At 46.0% G+C, this 22,719-nt stretch overlaps 1 protein-coding gene across 1 annotated transcript in view; it reads right to left on the reverse strand.

Moving 5' to 3' along the window:
- Positions 1–22,719, reverse strand: part of ITGA9 (integrin subunit alpha 9) — an 855,720-nt gene that overhangs the window by 227,972 nt on the left and 605,029 nt on the right. Inside the window, exons 19-20 of the mRNA XM_029589807.1 lie at positions 22,178–22,264; positions 18,924–19,003 (exon numbers count right to left, since the gene is read on the reverse strand). Coding sequence (XP_029445667.1) covers positions 18,924–19,003; positions 22,178–22,264 — 167 coding nt within the window. The remainder of the gene's footprint in view (positions 1–18,923; positions 19,004–22,177; positions 22,265–22,719) is intronic.

Genomic DNA, 22,719 nt, shown 5'->3' on the forward strand with positions numbered 1-22,719 from the left:
TTAATCCCTGGGAAATAGCAGCACAGGTCCCCGCCCCCAAACCCCTCCTGTTTCTCAAAAATATCCCACCAGAAGCAGCCTCTGCATCCCCCACCCTATCCCACCCTCCCGAACCTGCCTTGGACTTACCAAATCTACCATATTGGTCTAGTGGGGGTCTTGAGCGCCCTCTAGGCTTTGGACTTGGCAACTACCATTTTCCAAAAGGCTGCTGGCTGCCTCTATTGCTTTATATGGGTAAAGGGTCGATGTTGGCTGGTGCCATTTTGAAAAATGATAGCTGTGGGTCAAGAGCCCTCCAGACTACTAGGGCAAATGTGGTAAATCCAGAGGGGGGTCAGGAAGATGGACTAGGGTGGGGGTGCAGGGGCTGGCTTCTTGGGGGGGGGGGTTGAGAAATGAAATGGGTTTGTGGGGCCTGTGCAGCTAGTTCCCATGGGATAAACTTTATTTTTTGAACTTAGGCCATCTCATAGGGTGGAAGGAGGGGGGTTAATCCAGGCTGAGTAGCCCCTTTAATTAACACCTCGGGAACATCAGGACCCTTATTACTATTCCGATGCTCCCAGGGAAAGTTAGTTACAACTCCTGAGTTGTAGCTAACTTTCATGAAAATAATACAGTTTTTAATTTTTGATACAAGTCGAGTTATTTTATTACCATGAACTTGCCTAGTAATGAGCTGGTTTGCATGCATGCAAACCAGCTGATTACCATTTTGGCATTATTGGGAGAAAACAACCACGTCATATTTAAAATACCGGAAGTTATCGCTACTGCATGGTGTTCACCTAACTCAGCTTGGTATACAACCGTCTATATTTCTAATATTTATCAGTATATTTAACAGTGCAGAAAGATTATTTATTTGAATCCTATGAATGAAGGTTAATTCATTGTATTTCCCTCGAATATAACTCAGACCTTGGTGTCTGGCAGGTGCACAATAGGATCACTTTTCAAAGGCTTAGGCACCTTTTACATGGGTAAACCTTCCTACGTCAGTCATATTCGGGTAAGTGGATTTTTAGTCAACTAAAAGTACACACAGTTTTGGCTACATAGAAAACAGGTATTCATGTGATTCTGAAAACTACACACGTACATTTAATGTTAAAAAAAAGTACACATATACTGTGGTAGGCACACGGTTAACATGGCATACTATACACTACTGTTTTACACCATATAAGGGTTCATGCAGACTTCCAGCCACAGTTAACAGGTTCTTATGGCCTGGATTGGCCACTGTTGGAAACAGGATGCTGAGCTTGATAGACCCTTGGTTTGACCCAGTATGGCATGTTCTTATGTTCTCATCTTTAAAAAGAATATATACATGGACTATGCATTTGAAAAGCAGCTTTTTTTTTCTACATGAATACATGTATGTACATACATCTGCCATTAGGCATTCTATTGAAAATTAACCCTAACACATTATCTGGGTTGACTGCATAGTGAGAGTAGGGGCACCTTATGGCCAGGATAGAAAACTTGTTCAAGCTTTCTTACAGCAGCGCTTCTTGAGCGGCACAGAGCTGCTACCATCAGAAGAATCATGACCTAGGCATGCATTCAGAGTGATTAAAATATGCAAGATAAGATGCACATTTTCCCTAGACACTGCCTCACAAATTAGTCTAAGCTCTTTGAATATGATTAACTGAGAATGGGGTCACAAATGTTTCAGAATGTACTATAACTGTTCAAGGTACTGAAATTTGTCAATGTATAACAGAGGACCAACAAATTCATGTCTTTCTAGCCATCCAGTATTTCCTGGAAATGTAAGCTGAAATTAACTTTAACAAATGGCAAAAAATTAAATGGGGAAAAAGGGAGACATTATATTTTAAGAGAAGAGTGAAAAGATTTGTGTGACAGGACACTACATAACACTTGGGTTCTAAACAGCATTCTGAATTATGAGCATCTCAAACTCTGTCTTGCTTGTGGGGTCTTGAATATTGTGACCCATGTGCTAAAATCTTTGTTGCACCTGTCAGGACCAAGAATTGCAAGGTGGAAAAAAGGTTTCATGCTCCCTGAACAACAGGTTTTATTTAGTTTATTCGGAAGTTTTAAGATCTTGGAAAACCTCTAGTTTACTAAAATATCTCACAGAAACAAGGGGCAATATATTCAAGAGATGTGCATGCAGTAAGAGAATAGCTATATAGAGTTTCTACAAAATATGGTACAGACCTTCCTTTCAGCATTAAAAAAAACCAAAACATCCATTTCTCCCCTTCTTGATGATACCTGAAAGCAGGCCTGCTCATTAATGGCACAGAGTCCTCTAAAACGAAGGATGGCTTACAGGTTTCAGATCACATCAAGCAGGTTTCCTCACTGTTCTCTTAAATTTTCATCCAAATTCACTCTTGCACATGGGAGTCCTGCTATTGCTACTGAAAAATTAGGATTACAAATACTAGTCTGCATGATTTCACTGCCTAAATAATCAAGAACAGATTAGTTCCTCCTTGGCCAGAAGCCAGGTTATGGGTCTCTGTAGCATAACATCAAATACGGATCTTCCTCCTCCAATCTTCTATTTTACTAAGGCAATACAGTAGTAGCTGCCAAGTCTAACCATCTCTGAAGAATCTTTTTCTATCATGATCCCTGTTCCCAATTATGAATCTGCACCTCCAGGGCACCAAGATTCTTACTTTTTATCAGTGACATCCTGCAAAACAGGCATTGGATTTTGCACTTGCCCTTATAACATCTGTCACTGCTATGTGGCCAACATTTGAAATATTATTCAATAAACAGGACTAGCCATCACTTAGAAGATATCCTCAAGACAGCTTTAACTTCATTGCTATATATATATCTATGATTCTATCACACTTCTGTTTCCTCTTTGTGCTCTTTTTCCCTTCTGTCTTGATCATAATTGCATGTGTTTGCTGTATTTAAACATTTATTTTTCTAATGCATAAAGGTCTGTGTACAAAATACCAATGAGGATGGGGAAAAAAAATCAATTTTCATTTTTGGTTCCGTTTCTCATTATTTTTCCGTAAATTTGTAATGAACCATTGAAACTGGTTTGATGCTCTCCGTTTTAAAGTTAAGCCTCCATTATGGTGTTTGCATGAGAGTGGACAGCTGATGCATACAAAAAAATTGTAAACTAACAGGAATTTCCAGGGTAAAAAAGTATGTAGGGTAAAAACGTATGTAACTGGCATTTTACAGTGCAACAGCCATAAGAAAAACTGTTTAAAATTATTTGTAGTCTAATATCATTTAATAGCAAAAAGCAATAACAAACCTTGGGTTGGACACAGCATTTTGTCTTTCAATGGATCCACAGTGGGGTCTACTCTCATGAGAATCTTTTATTTATACATCTCTCTATTTTTATATATATTTAACAAATATCTCTATTTGAAAATGCCTTAGATGGAGCAAACAAAAAAACAAAATAAATCTGATGAACAAGTACAGGGTCAAGAGCACGAAAAATCAGACAATGAAAAGTTGTAAGTATTAGGGCACAAGAGAAACATTGGCTGGACAAACTGGGAAAAGAGGATGAGTTCTATCTTCCTTTTATGCATATATATTTATGCATATTCACTGTGGATATCCTGAAAACCTGGTCTGTTTGTGACTCAAGGCCCATAATTCTTTACCCATGCACTAGGCAGAGCAAATCATGAACAAGATCTCGTTCACCATGTCGAAGCGAGAAAAGTAGAATCTGAACTTGGGAGAGGAACACAGAGAAGATGGCATGGGTTCCAAGGACTAGAATGCTGAATAAAAAAGACAGGAGAAGGGTTAGAGGGACAGAGAGACGACAGCAGTGTGGTAGATTGCACAACAGATTAACAGAAGTACTTTGACAGGGGACTGTAATACCAGAGGGAGCCAGTGAAGATTTTGAGGTAGCAGAGAAGTGTGAATACAGCTGGAGCCAGGGAAGATCAGCAGAGCAGGAACATGTTGAATGAGGGGAAGTGGTTGGAAACCAGCATAGAGACTTGAGTTAGCCCAAGCTAGCTAAAATCAGAGTTTATAGCTGAGAGACAGAAAAGGAAAGAACATGGTGAATAAACAGCAGTAACGGAACTTAGCTAAAGTAAAAATAATAATAATAATAATAACTAAGCCGTAAAGAGAAGCATCAAAGCGGATGTAAGGATTTCATACTGAATCAAAAGTGGAAACAGAAAGGTCCGAGTGGGATAAAAGCCATAGAAAACATGACCTAAATAAATGCCACTCTTAAACATTACAATAGCATAGTTTCTGAAAGATATGTTCTACAAAAAATGTTCTGGGGTAGATTTTCAAAGGGTTACGCGCGTAACCCCCGAAAACCAACCACAATCCCCCCTGCGCGCGCCAAGCCCCGGGACGCACGTAAGTCCCGGGGCTTCCCTGGGGGGGCGTGCCGGGGGGGGGGGCGTGTCGCGGCCGGTGCCGTCATCAGGGGTGTGTCGGGTGTGTGTTGCGGCTGACGCGTCATCGGAGGCGTGTCGGGGGCATGTCGCGACCGGCACATCATTGGGGGCGTTCCAGGGGCAGCCTCGGGCAGGCGTAACTTGTGCAACAAAGGTAGAGGGGGGTTTAGATAGGGCTGGGGGGGGTGGATTAGGTAGGGGAAGGGAGAGGAAGGTGCGGGGGGTGGAAGGAAAGTTCCCTCCGAGACCGCTCTGATTTTGGAGCGGCCTCGGAGGGAATGGAGGCAGGCTGCGCGGCCCGGTGCGTGCAGGCTGCCGATTTTGGGCAGCCTTGCGCGCGCTGACCCCGGATTTTAACAGATACGAGCGGCTACGTGTGTATCTATTGAAATCCAGCGTACTTTTGTTTGCGCCTGGTGTGCGAACAAAAGTACGTGCACGCATAGTTTTATAAAATCTGCCCCTCTGTGATCAAACACAATTAAGCCAGTCATATATCCACATACACCTCAAAGCATGCAGATTATTATACATTAAAACATTTCAGACATTTTCGGCAAGCCTAACAAGTCCCCATTCTTTTATTTAGCTTTTTATTATTGAGGTGGTGCTACCAATATTATACTGTCAGCCTGCCGACCATCCAGCTATCCTGCTGTGTCCGCCTTGAAGGTGATGGTATCATCTCAAAAAGCTACATAAACATGAAAGGAAAAACAATGTAAGAAACATGGTATGACTGACCGCTCTTGCATATTCTTGGTACTTGAACACCAAGGCTTTCGGTGTAATTGCTCAGTATTCTTGCGAAGAATGAAGTATCCAAATCTGCAAGAACAAGCTTCGAGAGGACAGAAAGGAGAAACAAACAGGGAAGGGCGTCTGGACTGATCCGTGGTACTACAGGAACGAAAATTAACAGGTAAAAACTCATTTTCCTTTCCCTGTACGTACCCGGATCAGTCCAGACTGTGGGATGTACCAAAGCTTCCCTATCCTGGGTGGGACCGAGACAGTCCCGCTTGAAGCACTTGCCACCCAAAGGAACCAAAAACAGGCGCATGCACGTCCAGACGGTAGTGTCGAGCAAAAGTGCAGAGGGACGTCCAGGCAGCGGCCCTGCAAATCTCTTGCAGAGAGACCGATTGGCTCTCCGCCCAAGAAGTAGCCTGAGAACGTAGCGAATGAGCCTTTAAGCCCTCCGGAATCACTTGACCTTAGAGGAGATAAGCCGAGGAAATGGCCGCCTTCAACCATTGTGCAATAATGGTCTTAGAAGCCGGCTTGCCCTTATTGGGACCACTCCAGAGGACAAAAAGATGGTCCGAAACCCGAAAGTCATTGGTAATCTGAAGATACCTGAGTAGAACTTGTTTGACATCCAGTTTACAAAGGTCGCCTCCAGCGGTACCTGCAATTTCCTCCGGAGAAAACGCTGGAAGCTCTACCGACTGGTTGACATGGAAGGTGGACACAACCTTCGGCAAGAAGGAGAGCACCATTTTGAGGGAAACACCGGAGTCGGAGAATCGCAAAAAATGTTCCTGACAGGACAATGCTTGAATCTCAGAGACCCGCCAAGCGGAGGCGATCAAAACAAGAAAAACTGCCTTGAGCGTAAGGTCCTTTAACGTAGCCCAACAGAGAGGTTCGAACAGAGCAAAACAGAGGGCCCGAAGGACCAGATTGAGACTCCACGATGGGCAAGTATTGCGAGCGGGCGGACGCAGGTGTTTGACTCCCCTCAAGAACCAAACCGCTAAAGGATGACCCTCGACCCATCCGAGGAGAGAGCCGAGAGCGGAAACTTGCACGCGGAGGGAACTGAAGGAGAGGCCCTTGGAGAGACCTTTCTGAAGAAAACCGGGGCGAAGTGTGCTGAGACACCTGACTCCTCACAAACAGTCTCAAAGACCTTCCAAACATGCACGTAGGCTAGAGAAGTCGACTGCTTCTGGGCTCGAAGCAAGGTGGAGATGACCTCTTCCTTGTAGCCCTTATGTCTCAGACGCCGCCGTTCAAAAGCCAGGCCGCTAGCCAAAAGCGATCAGCCTGGTCGAAAAATACAGGCCCCTGCCGAAGTAGACGAGGAAGATGGCCTAGCCACAGAGGACCGTCCTTCGCCAGGTTGACAAGATCCGTGAACCATGGCCTGCATGGCCATTCGGGTGCTACCAGAACCACCGGCCCTCGGTGGAGTTCTATTCTCCTGAGAACTTTTCCAACCAGAGGCCACGGAGGAAACACGTACAGAAGGACGTCCGCGGGCCAAGGGAGAGCCAGAGCATCCACGCCCTCCGAGCCGTGATCCCTCCAGCGGCTGAAGAACTGATTGGCCTTGGCATTGCGCATGGTCGCCATTAAGTCCAGGTGGGGGGGACCCCACCTGCCGACGATCAGATCCATGGCTTCTTCCGAGAGTTCCCACTCTCCCGGATCGAGCGACTGACGACTGAGAAAATCAGCCTGGATATTCTCCTTGCCTGCGATGTGGGAGGCCGCCAGGCAATCCAGGTGTCGTTCTGCCCAGGCGAAGAGACAGCTGGCCTCTAGGGCCACCAGGCGACTGCGAGTGCCCCCTGACGATTGATGTAAGACATGGTGGTGGAGTTGTCGGACAGCACTCTCACCGCTTTGCCGCGTATGAGGGGCAAGAACTCCTGTAGAGCCAGACACACCGCCCGGGCCTCCAACCGATTGATGTGCCAGCGAGTCTGAATCGGCAACCAGATCCCTTGAGTGGACCGGGACAGGCAGACCGCACCCCAGCCCAAAAGACTGGCTTCCGTGGTTACTATCGTCCACTGTGGAGATTGAAGGGGCTTTCCCCGGAGAAGATGGGGGAACAAAAGCCACCACTGCAACTTGGTGACGGTAGAGGCCAAAAGAGGGAGGTCTATGTGAAACTGTTCCGACACCGGCTGCCAACGGGATAGCAAAGCTTTCTGTAATGGTCGCAAAAGCCCAGGGGACTAGGTCGATGGTGGAAGCCATGGACCCTAGGACCTGCAAGTAGACCCAGGCCGTTGGAAGAGGCAGCGAGAGCAGATTCCGAATCTGGCCGAACAACTTGAGGGCCCACGCACGAGGCAAGAAGACCTTGCCCACTCGGGTGTCGAAGTGGGCTCCCAGGAACTCTAATTCCTGGGAGAGCTGAAGGTTGCTCTTGGAAAAATTCACTATCCACCCGAGAGACGCGAGGAGGGCCAATACCCGATTCACCGCCTGTTTGCAGAGAGCCTCCGACTTGGCCCTTACAAGCCAGTCGTCCAGATAGGGGTGAACTAGGATGCCTTCCTGGTGAAGGGCTGCCACCACCACCACCATGACCTTGGTGAAGGTGCAAGGTGCGGTCGCGAGGCCGAAAGGTAGGGCCTGAAACTGGAAATCCCGGTTGAGGATGTGGAAACGAAGATACTTCTGGTAATCGCGGTGAATCGGCATATGGAAGTATGCCTCTGTCAAATCGAGCGAGGTGAGGAACTCTCCAGGGCGAACCGCCGCGATGACCGCTCGCAAGGTTTCCATGCGAAAACCTGGGAACTTGATTGACCCATTTGAGGTCTAGGATCGGCCGAAAAGCCCCATTCTTCTTGGGAACCACGAAGTAAATAGAATACTGGCCTGCGCCGATCTCCTTTTCCGGGACCGGGACAACTGTGCCCAGACTCAGTAGTCTGGTGAGGGTTTGCTCTACCTCTTCCCATTTGAGACGCCCGCATGGGGAGAATAGAAAGAGATCTGGTAGGTCACGAACAAGCTCGAAGGAGTAACCGTCTCGGACAATGTCGAGGACCCACTGGTCCGATGTGATTTTGACCTATTCCTCGAAAAAAAGGGAGAGGTGGCCACCCAGAAAAAGGACCGAGGAATGGGCCGACTGAACTTCATTGTGTGGCAGGCTTAGGGGTGGAGTGCGTGGGCTGGCCCTCGCGAAAGGGGCGACGCCCACGAAAGGGCTGCGACCAAGATTGAGGCCAAGAAGAATAACCCCTGGAGGAGCCACCCCATCCGCGTGGGGGTATACCGTCTCTGTCCCTGGAAACGAGGACGGGAGGGTGTAAAGGAGCGTGATTGTTTCGGTCGGCCCTCCAGAAGCTTATGAACCTTATACTCCCCCCCCAAGGAATCCATAAGCTTCTCAAGGTCCTCTCCAAACACCAACTTACCTTTGAAGGGCAACGTGCCCAGCCGTGCTATGGAGGATGGGTCGGCCGACCAATTGCGCAGCCAGAGGAGTCGTCTAGTGGACACCGCCGAGGCCATCACCTTCGCCTGGACACGGAGGAGGTCGTAGAGTGCATCCGCCCCATATGCGTTGACGGCTTCCAGATGTTCAGCCTGTTCCGCCTCTGCCGATGGGAGGTCCTGGGAGCCGAGTAACTGTTGAACCCATCTGAGACCTGCCCACAGCATGAGACTGCACGGACCCCCAGAGCCAGGACTTAAAAAATGCGTTTCACATGTGCCTCGAGCTTGTGGTCCTGTCCGTCCTTCAGAGCCGTCGATCCCTCCACGGGGATAGTGGTGTGCTTGGTGACCGTGGAGACGGAGGAGTCCACAGAGGGATTTTTCAACATTTCCAAACATTCCTCCAGGACGGGGTAGAGCTTGTCCATAGCACGCCCCACCCGGAGTCCCACTTTGTGAGCCTCCCATTCCCACAGGAGCAACAGCTTGTGCATGTGATGAAATGGAAAAGCGCTTGCTGGAGCCCTGAGTCCTGCCAGGACCAGGTCCATATTTTTGGGCAAGGAAACCATAAGGGTATCCACGGGGGGCCCCTCCAACCCCAATTCCTGGAGGACAAAGGGGATGAGGGGCTCCAACTCCTCCCTTTGGAACATCTGGAGGATCCTGGGATCGTCCCCCTCCAGGGGTGGGAGGGCACCTGCTGAATCAGAAATGGAGTCAGGATCTAGAAGTACCAGGGCCACCGGGGGAGGGCACCCCCGGGACCACCCGCACCCGGAGAGACCCCGGAGGCTCCGCTGCTGGGCAAACAGTCAACGGCGCGGAGCGTGGAACTTTGCCGGGGAAGGGGTCATGGGAGGGACCTTCCTCTTCCTCCTGCAGGCTAGCTAAATAAGATTTGTGGAGGAGGACAAAATCCGCAGAATAACAGGCCCTGGATTTCCCGGGGGGGGGGGGGCAAGGGAGGGTCAGGGATCCCATCCTGGGGGGCCACGGGGCTCAAATTGGGGGGATACTCTGAAAAATCCGGCTCCACAGCCCCAAGCAGCTCCGAAACAGGAGCTGCCGAAAAATCCAAGATGGCCGCCTTTCCCAGGCTTTGCCGACCCAGAAACAGCCTGGCAATGCACTGGGGATGCAATCCCTGGGCTAAATTTGCCTGTCCTGCCAAGGAGGGGCTTTCCCCACCCGGCAGGCAGGCTGAGCAGAGCCCCTCTCGCGAAAATCGCGACGAAGTCTGCCCACAGGTAAGACAGGCTGCCGGCCGCGCTGAAAGAAAAAAAGATAAAAATAGATTTGCTTGGCAGCCCGCTGGCAGGGGAGAAAAACCTGCTGACTCCTGCCTGTCTGGCTGCCGGTTCTATCCCCCTGAAGTACAAATGTAAAAAATGTAAAAAAATATGGTTATATTGCTGTTCTGTAAGTTAATAAATAACTTTTAACTTTTTTTTTTTTTTTTACAGACTGAGCACAGCAATGGGGCTCTAAGCCCCCTAGGCAGCCAGAGGAGGGGGAGACGAGAACTGGACCACCAGGCTCGGTCCCCACACCTGGAAGCACTCACGGACTCAGGCTATGCTCCACACAAGGGGCGAAGCCCCCCTGAGTTCGGCAAGAGCCAGGAGACGGTACCATCTCCTGCACAGAAAAAAGAATAACTACTGTTTTCAATTTTATTTTTTTCCAGAGAAAGAGCCAATCCAAAACCTAAGGAAGAAGTACTTGCTTGATCCAAAGAAAAGAAGAAGAAGAAGAGACAGCTGACTAGCCGAAATCAGGAGACCGAAGGGTGAGCTGATCCACCTGCTGGAGACAGACAAATACTGAAGGGTTACAGGATAGGCTCTGACCTCATATAGGATACCCTTTCAGTTTTAGTCTGTCTCCACCTGCTGGAAAGGAGGCTCAACCCACGGTCTGGACTGATCCGGGTACGTACAGGGAACTTTTGAATACAAACAGCAGCCTCTTGTTGATCGGTTTCTTTGATACAACTGCCAATAAAAAAAGGCATATGCCAGAAGACAAGATTCGAGCTCTCCTTCCTAAATGGTTCACACCAGCCCTTTTTCCCCTGTAGCCTTAGAAACATATCCATAGTAGTGTTGTTCATACACAGGGATATTCAATGTGCAAGAGACACATCCTTCAAAAGGGATCTTTTCGTTCATAATTTTGCCTCGTTGAAAATGAGAACGTGAAAGCCAAAACACCTAGCTCCATTTTAGAAGTATACTGTCCCCGAGGCATAATGCCTACACTTTCTGTAGCACATATTCAATAAGTAAGTGCCTGTTCCAGTTCTCCAAGCATTTCTTGAATGCTTGTTTGCCATGTGCGGCAAAGCATGAGCGTCAGTTATTAATCTGCTAATTATCTCCTGTGCATATGACAATATAATGTATCATAACAACATAGCAGATGATGGCAGAAAGAGACCAAATGCCTATTCAGTCCGTCCACTTATTCTTTTCACACTGCCAAGGATACATTCCAGATGCCAGCCCCAGAGTGTGACCACCTGCAAAATATCTTTCCTTATCTAGGACATCCTTTTTTTTTTTTTTTTTAACTTCTTCCTTAATATTCTACTATTTTCGGAAAATGAGCAGACAAGATCCCCTCTTAGTTACCTCTTATACCCCTTTCTTATGTCTAACCACAAAGCTTTGTAATACTTTAAATAGCCTAGCAACACTAGCATGGTCATTACCCAAATCCAGCCTCTTAGTTCCCCCGCATAGCCAGTGAGACAGACCCAATAACATTAGCACCTGCATTTCCACTAGGTCTTCTAGTTATTGCAGTTCTTGTAGCCTGCAATAAAGATGGGGCTGTTGGCTAAATTCTATTATCACAGCCTTCTCTAAATAGCTACCATTACTAGTGAGCTTCCTGGGTCCCCCTGTATAGCCTGCCAAACAGACCTGGATGTGTGAGCTCCTACATTTTCACCAGGACTTCTAATTATTAAAGTACTTACAGCCTGCCAGACAGATTCAGCTGCTAGTCGATTCTATCATCACAACCTGCCAGACAAGCTTGGCCACATGGTTGCCTGTGTTTTCATTAGGACTTCTAACCTTTCACTTCGCCATACCTTCTGGCAGTGCCAACACTCATTGTTGAATAAGTCAAGTATGGGTCTATAAACACTTAAACGTGTACCACTAAGTCATGTTTTCTCCTGTCTCTTCACTTTTAGCAATTAAGGATCCTTTGTACTTTTCCCATGCCCTCTTAAATTCTGTATTTGTTTTAGCCTCCACCACCTATTCTGGGAGGGTATTCCATGCATTCTTCACCCTTTACATAAAAAATATTTCCTGATGTTGCACCAAAGTACTCTACCCCTCAGACTCATGTTAGTTCCCCAATTTCTAGGCAACCTGAGGAAACTGGACTGGAGCAACTGTGGTTACAAACTTGATAGCCTTAGGCTTCCAGGAAGGTTGGGATAAGAACATGGAGCAGCCACGGTTACAACCTTAACATCAGTGGTATGGTTGCATTAGGATTCAAAAAAGACTGGGGTAACCCGAATGGAGCATCCATCATTACAACACTAATAGCAGTGATACAGCAGCACTGGATTTTCAAGATGATGGGGGTAACTTGCACGGAGTAGCTATAGTTATAACCCTAACATCAATGAGAACACTTGGAACAGGTAAACAGGGCATTGATAGAAACTAGGTTCAGGGTCAAATTAACAACTGGGAGAGAGATGGTGCTGGTTTAGGTATGAAAATGTATATATTCAGCCTCCCAAAGTAGAATACCACAGAAGGCAACAATGGACAGATTAGATGGGCCAACTGGTCTTTATCTACCTTTGTTTAACATATTACTATGTTATAGACCAGGAGTCCTTAAACCAGGGCCAGCGGGCTGAATACAACTCTAACATAAGAACATGCCATACTGGGTAAAACCAAGGGTCCATCAAGCCCAGCATCCTGTTTCCAACATTGGCCAATCTAGGCTATAAGAACATGGCAAGTACCCAAAAACTAAGTCTATCCAATGCTACTGATGCTAGTAATAGCAGTGGCTATTTTCCAAGTCAACTTAATTAATAGCAGGTAATGAACTTCTCCTCCAAGAACTTATCCAATCCTTTTTTAAACCCAGCTACACTAACTGCACTAACCACATCCCCCGGCAACAAATTCCAGAGTTTAATTGTGCATTGAGTGAAAAAGAACTTTCTCCGATTAGTTTTAAATGTGCCACATGCTAACGTCATGGAGTGCCCCCTAGTCTTTCTATTATCCGAAAGAGTAAATAACAGATTCACATTTACCCATTCTAGACCTCTCATGATTTTAAACACCTCTATCATATCCCCCGCCCTCCCCCAGCCTTCTCTTCTCCAAGCTGAACAGTCCTAACCTCTTTAGTCTTTCCTCATAGGGGAGCTGTTCCATCCCATTTAAAATTTTGGTCACCCTTCTCTGTTCCTTCTCCATCGCAACTATATCTTTTTTGAGATGCGGCGACCAGAACAGTATTCAAGGTGCAGTCTCACCATGGAGCGATACAGAGGCATTATAAATTTTCCGTTTTATTCTGTTTGCTTTTTTGACTGCCGCAGCACACTGAACAGACAATTTCAATGTGTTATCCACTATGACGCCTAGATCTCTTTCTTGGGAGGTAGCTCTTAATATGGAACCTAACATTGTGTAACTATGGCTTGGGTTATTTTTCCCTATATGCATCACCTTGCATTTATCCACATTAAATTTCATCTGCCATTTGGATACCCAATTTTCCAGTCTCACAAGGTCTTCCTGCAATTTATCACAATCCGCTTGTGATTTAACTACTCTGAACAATTTTGTATCATCTGCAAATTTGATTACCTCACTCGTCATGTTCCTTTCCAGATCATTTATAAATATATTGAAAAGCAAGGGGCCTAGTACAGATCCCTGAGGCACTCCACTGCCTACTCCCCTCCACTGAGAAAATTGTCCATTTAATCCTACTCTCTGTTTCCTGTCTTTTAGCCAGTTTGTAATCCACGAAAGGACATCGCCACCTATCCCATGACTTTTAACTTTTCCTAGAAGCCTCTCATGAGGAATTTTGTGAAATGCCTTCTGAAAATCCAAATATACTACATCTACCGATTCACCTTTATCCACATGTTTATTAACCCCTTCAAAAAAGTGAAGCAGATTTGTGAGGCAAGACTTGCCTTGGAAAAAGCCATGCTGACTTTGTTCCATTAAACCATGGTCTTTCTATATGTTCTGTGATTTTGATATTTAGAACACTTTCCACTATCTTTCCTGGCACTGAAGTCAGGCTAACTGGTCTGTAGTTTCCCAGATCGCTCCTGGAGCCCTTTTTAAATATTGGGGTTACATTAGCCACCCTCCAGTCTTTAGGTACAATGGATGGATTTTTCCAGAAAGGGTGGTAGATTTATTTATTTATTTTATTTAAAGAGTCTTCTATACTGATGTTAGTCGAAACATCACCTCGGTTTACATGGAACAAAAGCAACGGAAATTACAAGTAACAGGGGAAAGGTAAGGGGTACAAAATACCAATAGGAGAGCAGAGAAGCATAGGAACAAACAACAAGTGAACTATAATGTCATAAGAACAAGGTCATAGTCAAATTCAGGTCATGATCCATCACAATTCAATATTCATCAAGGGTGTTGGGGAAAGGCTTGTTTGAATAGCCAGGTTTTGAGCTGGGCTCTGAATTTGGTGATGCAAGGTTCAAGTCTGAGGTGGGCTGGTGCATAGGTCCAGCAATGGAGAGCGCCCAATCCCTTGTAGCTGTGAGGTGTGCTTTCTTTAGGGATGGCACATGGAGGGACCCTTTGTTAGTGGTCCTTGTCGGTCGATTCGAGCAGGCAAATTGGAGGGGATCTACCAGCCAGTTGGAGTGATGGGAATATAAGGCTTTATGGATAATGGTCAGGGATTTAAAGAGGATGCGGGAGGGAATAGGGAGCCAGTGTAGGTCCTTCAGTATAGGGGAAATATGGTCGTATTTGTGAGCGTTGGAGGGGGTTCTGTAGCATTTGGAGGGGCTTTAAGGAGGAGTAGGGTAGGCCAAGTAAGAGGGAGTTACAGTAATCCTTCTTGGATGCCAGTGTAGCCTGGACGACAGTGCGGAAGTCACTAGCGTGAAGGAGAGGTTTCAGGTTTTTTAAGACTTTAAGTTTGAAGAAACCCTCTTTGAGTATGGCACTGATATGTTTTTTGAAGTTCAGTTGTTGGTCGATTAGGACCCCCAGGTTCCTTGCGCAGGGCTGTGCATGAGGAATCTTGATAGCAAGAGTCAATTGTGAGTGCGGGATTAGTAGGGGGGTGATGGGATATGAGGAGGAGTTCAGTTTTGGCAGTGTTTAGAGCAAGGTGGAGGTTGGTAAGTAAGGAGTTGATGGCAGCGAGATGGTTTCCCCAGGATTCAAGAGCGTCAGATAGGGAGCCTTGAATGGGTATGATGATTTGCACATCATCAGCGTAGAGAAAGAATTTGAGGCCAAGTTCTGATAAGAGTTTGCACAAGGGGGTGAGGTAAATGTTAAAGAGGGTAGAAGAGAGGGAGGAGCCTTAGGGGAGTCCTTGGGCGAGGGCGTAGTGTGAGGACTCAGCATTGCCTATTTTCACGGTGAATTTCCTATTGTCGAGGTTGGATGAGAACCACTTAAGGGCTGTGCTGGAAAGGCCAATGTCGGTTAGGCGGGCAAGGAAGTGGGTGTGGTGCCTGTTATGCCCTTCCGGAGGAAGCAGTGAAGACTAAAACTGTGAAGGATTTCAAAGGGCCATGGGATAAACACTGTGGATCCCTAAAAGACTAAAGGATGGGAATAAATAAAAAAGCTTAACTGGCACGGAGCAGCAGTTACTACTCTTAAGAGAAACATTGGGTTAACTGTACAGAGCGGTATTTTCTACCCTTAAGAGATACATGGGGGTGACTGCACGGAGCGGCAGTTACTATGTGGGAAGCTTGCTGGGCAGACTGGATGGACCATTTTGGTCTTTTTCAGCTGTCATTACTATGTTACTATGTTTATTTATTTATTTATTTATAGGGTTTATATACCGGAGGTTCCTGTATAAAATACATATCACCCCGGTTTACAAGAAACAAGAACTATCTTGTTTACAAGAAACAAGAACTATGTTAATGATAGATTACAAATTTTTACTAGGATTTCAATTCTCTGGCCCGCCAAACTTTTCCTTTGTGTGGCCAGATCCGGCCCGCTGAAATTTTGTTCTAAGGTACAATAGCAGCAGTAAAGCTGGTGGGGTTTACTAGACCCCATTAGTTGAACCAGAAGACAAGAGAGGCTGGAGATGGTTCCCAGGCACCGCCAATAGAACCGGAGTAAGACACACACGATGACGAAAGCAGGCGCTTGTGAGGAGCCCTGGCACTGGAAGCAAGTGTTGGCAAAGGGAGACCAGGCCCTGTCAATGACACTGGAGCTGTTGCATTAGAAGCAGGCACCAGCAGGGAGGCAAGACCTTGCTTGTAACACTGCTATTAGAAGCAATTGCTGGCAGGGAAATCAGATGTAGCCAGCAACAGTGAAGGTGGGTTGGGGGGATGAGAGAAGGGGAAGGGAAGTGAGAAGAAAGAGGGGGTGAACTAAAAGGAGGGAGGGAAGGAGGAATCAGGGAAAGTTGGCATATTAAAAGTGAATGAATGGAAGGAAGAGGATGGAGGAGTAAAAGAAGGGAGGGGTGAGAGGAAAAGGAGGACGTAAGTGAAGGGAGGGGATGGAGTGAGAAGGGAGGCAGGTGAAAGATAACTGTAGGGATTACATGGGTGAGAAGGAAGGGGTAAATGAGAGGAGAAAGAGTGAAGGGAGTGAGGGAGGTGAAAGAGGGAAGGTAAGAAGGAGTGAAAAAGGGGATAGGGTGAGAGTAAATGGGAAAAATCGGAAAGGAGGTAAAAAATGGAGGAGATCAGAGGGAGAGCACCCCCCCCCCCCAAACATATATATAAATATCTACACCATGGGGTAGATGCAGGGAGCCTGATTCGTAGGTGTGTGGCACAGTTGCCAACTTCAGAGAAAACTAGAAATATTACTGACATTTATGATGACCCTGCTCTCCCAGCATTTCAATTCAGCAACCTCGCACCCCCAAATGACAGCAAAATCCAAGGGAGGGCACCCCCTCCCCCCCCCCCCCGGCCCTCTCGATGGTTTGAAATGGTCAATATGGCTCTTTCCCTGATAAATTTGGGGACCTCTGTTATAGACTATGAGATGAGGTTTTAGGACTTAAATATAGATACCCTACAGAAGAGGAGAGGCAGAGGGGTTATAATAGAGACACTTAAATATCTGTAAAGTATTAATCATACACAAGAAGTAAATCCTTCTCAGCAGAAACAAAGCTGTAGAACAAGAAGTCATGATATGAAGCTCCAAGGGGGTAGAATCAGAAACAATGTCAGGAATGTTTATTTCATGGAAAGAATGGAGGAAGCCTGGAATGGATGGCAGAAGCTAACATAGTAAAGGATTTCAAAGAGTTATGGGATAGACATAAAGGATCCTTACTTGCAAAAAGTGAAGGGACAGCAGCAGCATGAACCAATGGTGTGACAAGCCATGGAAGTAGTCTAAAGGTAACTTGCACAGACCAGCAGTTATGACCCTAACAGTAGTGCTATGAATGCATTGGTTTCCAAAAAGGCATTGGGGTAGCCTGCTTAGAACACCGATTATGACTCTAAGAGTTTATGCGTCCAGGAAGGCACTGGGATAATCTGCATGGAATGACCATGGTTAAAGTCTAAACTTTAATGAGAATGGGAAAACCAGACATTTTGGACAATGACTTCACTGGTTTTGATAACTGTGTGGATTATTAGAAACCTTGGTGATAAGACATGGTACAGGTACTGGATTTAGTGCTGGTCTTGAAGAATCAATAAGAAAGATGGTGAGGCCTGAAATGGTCTACCAGTGGTAGAGGAGGTGGTCACTATTTTAACAGATTCTGCACATGCTTGGGACTAATATGGAGGGTAGTGATAAAAGATTCAGGTAAAAGAAATGTAGGGGAGGGAAGCTGGTATTTGGTTTGAGTAACGTAGTTTATATACTTATTAGGGGTGTGCATTCGTTTTCGCCGTATTGGCGATCCGCAACGTATATTACATTATTCGTAGTATTCGTGGGGAAGCGAAACGTATCGCGACTCCCCACGAATACACGAATCTTCACTGAATTATACGGCCACCTAAATAAAAATTTAAACAAACCCCCCACCCTCCTGAACCCCCCCCAAGACTTACCAAAACTCCCTGGTGGTCCAGCACGGGGTCCGGGAACTATCCCCTGAACTCACACCCTCGGTGCCGGTTTCATCATGGTGCCGATAGCCTTTGTCACAGGGGCTACCGGTGCTATTGGTCAGCCCCTGTCACATGGCCATCGGCGCCATCTTGTGCTCCTACCATGTGACAGGGGCTGACAAATGGCACCGGTAGCCCCTGTGACATAGTATGGGCAAAGGCTATCGGCGCCATTTTGAATAGTGTCATCGGATGGCCGGCGTCCAGGAGGTCGCTCCCGGACCCCCGCTGGACATTTGGCAAGTCTTGTGGGGGTCAGGAGGCCCCCCCAAGCTGGCCAAAAGTCCCTGGGGGTCTCGGAGCGACCTCCTGCACTCCGGACGTCCGATGCCACTATTCAAAATGGCGCCGATAGCCTTTGCCCATACTATGTCACAGGGGCTACCGGTGCCATTGGTCAGCCCCTGTCACATGGTAGGAGCACAAGATGGCGCTGATGGCCATGTGACAGGGGCTGACCAATGGCACCGGTAGCCCCTGTGACAAAGGCTATCGGCGCCATGATGAAACCGGCACCGAGGGTGTGAGTTCAGGGGATGGTTCCCGGACCCCCCGCTGGACCACCAGGGAGTTTTGGTAAGTCTTGGGGGGGGTCAGGAGGGTGGGGGGTTGTAGTTAATTTGAATTTTAGCAGGCACACGAATAGAAATCGCCGTATTAACGCATCGGGGCGTCATACGGCCAAATGCAACGTATCTGCTCCCCGACTAATCCGAATCACAAATGCAACATATGGCGTCCCTCTGCACATCCCTAATACTTATTACCTCAAATGGAAGAATCACAACTGGGCAGACTGGATGGACCAATTCAATCTTTTTGTGCCATCATTTACTACTGTATATTACTATTGCATATCCTGTTTCTTAACCTAGTATCAGTCAAGAATCCCTGCCCAAAGGAGATCTATACAAATACAGACTGATTACCTCTTAATACCTTACCTTTGAGCAGTGACAAGAAATTCAAGAATCTCTTCCTCCCCGGATAGATGGCTGGTATCAAAGATTACACTAAAATCATACTGTAATAAATGAAAAGCAATCAGTTACCCTTTGGCTGGTATTACAGTAATGGTTTTAGACAAAAATAAGGTATTTGTTTTTTGAGTTCCTTCTAGACATTGATTCTTGCTAATTCTGCTGTTTAAATATCTAAAACCAATTTTTGATTTATGAGGACCTCCTGCAATCTCCATACCCTCTAGTGCATTTATAATTTATTTATGTGTTGACCTTGCACCAGCTGTCTTCTTCTGGCTGGGAGGTGCAAAGCGAAACTCTGAACCAATAAGTCATCTGTTGCCTTTAAATGTCGAGTGCTACTAAAACCACGCTTGTCCATTTTAGACATGGGAAAGTATGCTCAGAACTCCAGAGCTACAAACAAGAGGGGCCATTTTTCAAGCCATGATATTTTAATGTGGGAGGGATGAAATATCATGATGGAAGCGTTTTCACAATATTTTGCCCCCTCTAGTAAAATATAGTGGTATTTTTTATTGTACAGAAAACCCACTGTTCTGTCCCCAGAAAAGGGTACATGTTTGTGTCTGTATACATTGCAGCCCACCTGTGTTTACTACAGCCCCTCCCTCCTGAGAACTCGTGACACTTTCTGTAACCCAGGACAAAAGTCTGGGAGCCTTGCCTTTAAAGGGAGTTTGCCTTTAACAGAAGTCCCCTCCCTTCTGTTCCTCCCATTGGGAAAGGGTCTGCATGCTTTCTCAATCTAACTTGGGTCCTCTCAGGTACCTTATTGGCTGAAGGGACTGCTCTTCATGCCTCCCCCTGTGTCACATGGGTCCTAGGCTCGCCACCATTGGATCTCGTCCCTGGCCCCAGCCCGTGGGGACTTTTCCTGTAATCACTCTCCAAGACTGTGGGCCAGTCTCAGCCACGCCATGTAGAAGACACAGGTGCTTGTAACTGTTACACGAACAGCTTTTTTACATTCCTCCTACCGCTTTAATCCTAAAAGACTAATCAGCTTCAAACCCTCATCTTCTTACCCTGCATCCCAAGAAACTTCATCTCCCTTCTCCTGCCTATCTCCAGCTACAAAGATCTCTGCCAGAAGCATATACTTTGAAAGCAACAATTGTGAGTAATAAGAAATTATCTATGCAATAAATGATTTCAAACATAAAGATCTTTGTTTTGAAGACTGATTGGGAGGAAAGTTAGCTGTTTTGGATGAGAAAACTTGGGAAATTTTTATTGAGCCAAAATACCCACGATACAAAATACTACTGTGAAATGGAGGAAATACATATGATGGTGGCCTGTTTCACCCGGGACTGCCATCGTATTAAAGGGCTACGCAACCCAAATATAACCACCCCCCCCCCATAAAGTGTAAAAATCTCCCCCTGAGGGCTGAATAGATTCTCACCCACTCTTCCCTTCTATTGAGATGATGCAGCCTTTAAAAAGTTTCAAAAATAAGACTGTAAAATTGCGTGGCGATGCCCATCTCCCCTGTAAAATCCCCCTTCCCCTTTTAAGAAAATACTGCCTCCCGCCGGTTTAAACACCCCCCCCCCCCTTGCGGGTTCTCCCATCTTTCAAAATGATGCTGACTGGCCCTTGCCCCTACACATGATAGGGGCAAAGGCTGGTCGGCACCATTTTGAAAGATGCCATTGACCAGTCCAAAGCTAGGGGGCAAACCAGTCCCCACTAGACACCAGGGATTTCTTCAAAGGTATGGGGAGAGTGTCCGGGAGCCCCACTATGACACCAGGGAGCTCTTTTATCCTAAGGGTGAAGGGGGTTCTGGTGGGTGGGGAAAGTATGATGCCTTGGGGGGAGAACCCAGGGGGAGTCTTTGAACTGGAGAGGGTTTTTTTTTTTTCAAAGGGGGTAAGGTATCACTGCACAACTTTAAAATCTTTCTTTTATACTTTTGCCCTTGCTGGCTGCCTCTAGAGATGAGAGAATGGTGGGAGGGGTCAAACCAGACCCCCCCAGGATGGGTGTGTTATGGTGGAAAGGGGGGGGGGGGTCTTCAAGCCACATGGCCCTTTAAATATTAGTGCAGGAGCATTGAGATTTGTGTTAGCATCCCGAAACTCCCACGGGAAAATATCTACTACTCAATTTTCATTAAAATAACATGGCTTCCCTTATTTTTGACAAGCCCCATTATTTTATTAGCATAGCTTTAACTATGCATTAGATGCTTTTCAATTATTTGAAAAATGTATGCATGCAAATGCATATAAAGCAGCTTATTTCAAAAGGGGGCAGAGTTTTGGGTTAAATATCGTGCAATATCGCTGCGATATGGTTATATCACATGATAGCATTATATATACAATAAACGATGTTTTCGCATATTATACCCTTACAGGTGAATTTTCAAAGGAGTTTCATGCGTACATGTAACATTCTATTGTAGCAACTTTCAAAAGCCATCTATGCATGTAAAGTGCACTTACACGTGAATATCCTATGGACAATTCAATGGCTCATATTTTAGCAATTTTCAAAAGACCACTTACAAGTGTAAAGTGCACTTGCAGGTGCAAAAGCCAGTTTTAACAGTGTAAATGCTTTTGAAAATCAGGCCCAAATTGTGGTTCAGTAAATCTAACCCAAGGATTATGAGAAAATCATCTGAAAACAGAGCCTTCTGTGTTAAAGAGCAGATGCGAACATACCAAAAATCTTTCCTGTACTATATATTTCTATCCTAGTGTATTTTTGCAACTTGGAGAGGCCACTGTGGGAATCTACGTAAGAAGGAAAGCACTAAAAGAAAAAAGTCACAAGGTAGACAAAAAACAAAACAATACAAAGAAGAGCGACAGAACCGGAGAGGGTGGAGAACAGTGAACAGCACATAATGACTTCCCAGCAGCTGCTCAGAACAGGTTTTCCTTTGCTAATACAGCAGGCATGATGCAACGGGAACAGCATTTCTGCCAATTGTTCTGTACTGTTTTGGCATTGTCTTATGGCAAAAAGATCCCAGGGTCTGATTCCCTATGGTTCCCTACCCCTGGCACCCCTCTCAAGACACAGAATTTGAGAAAAGCTTTAGTGAATCAAGCCCTGTGTGTGATAAGTCAGGTTAAAAAACGACAGTGATCAACACAGGCCAACTTTGACTCATCCTAGATTTCCTCCCTGCAGGCGGTTCACAAAGCCATTAAGCCATTTGTTGGAAAGTGAAAGTTTCGTCAGCACTCTACCGTAGATTTGAATCTCATGAAAGGAAATCCCACACTGCACTTCAAGAAGTCCGACTCCAGAAATTCACAGGAAGTGCCCATTTCTTCCTGAAAAAAAAAACAAAAAACAAGCAAACCATGATAAATGTGAGTATAGTGGAAAAGAAAAAAGTGAAGTGAAGAATGATGGGTTACTAGAAATAAAACCAATGAAAGGAGGTGAGGAAAGAGAGGGGAGCTTAACATAAAAGAAAGAGGGAAGGAGGACAGACCTCATAGCCTTCACCTCCAGTAAGGGGATTCCAATACAATTAAAAATCCTCCTGACAGAAGGAAACCGTGCAGGCCCTAAACCTGCCTCTCAGAACACATTGTCAGACAAAGGAAAAAAACAGTAGTCATGACTGACTACGACAAAGGCAAGGAAGGAAAGTAGAAATGGGGAATTTAATGCAGCAGTAAAAAGGAAAAATACATTTTTGCAAGCATTCTGTCAGCAGGTAAAACACAAACACAATCCTGAATATTCTGCTTTTTCAGTGAGCTACCATATCATCACTTCC

Source organism: Rhinatrema bivittatum, chromosome 2 (assembly GCF_901001135.1).
Source record: "Rhinatrema bivittatum chromosome 2, aRhiBiv1.1, whole genome shotgun sequence".
Classification (NCBI taxonomy): domain Eukaryota; kingdom Metazoa; phylum Chordata; class Amphibia; order Gymnophiona; family Rhinatrematidae; genus Rhinatrema; species Rhinatrema bivittatum.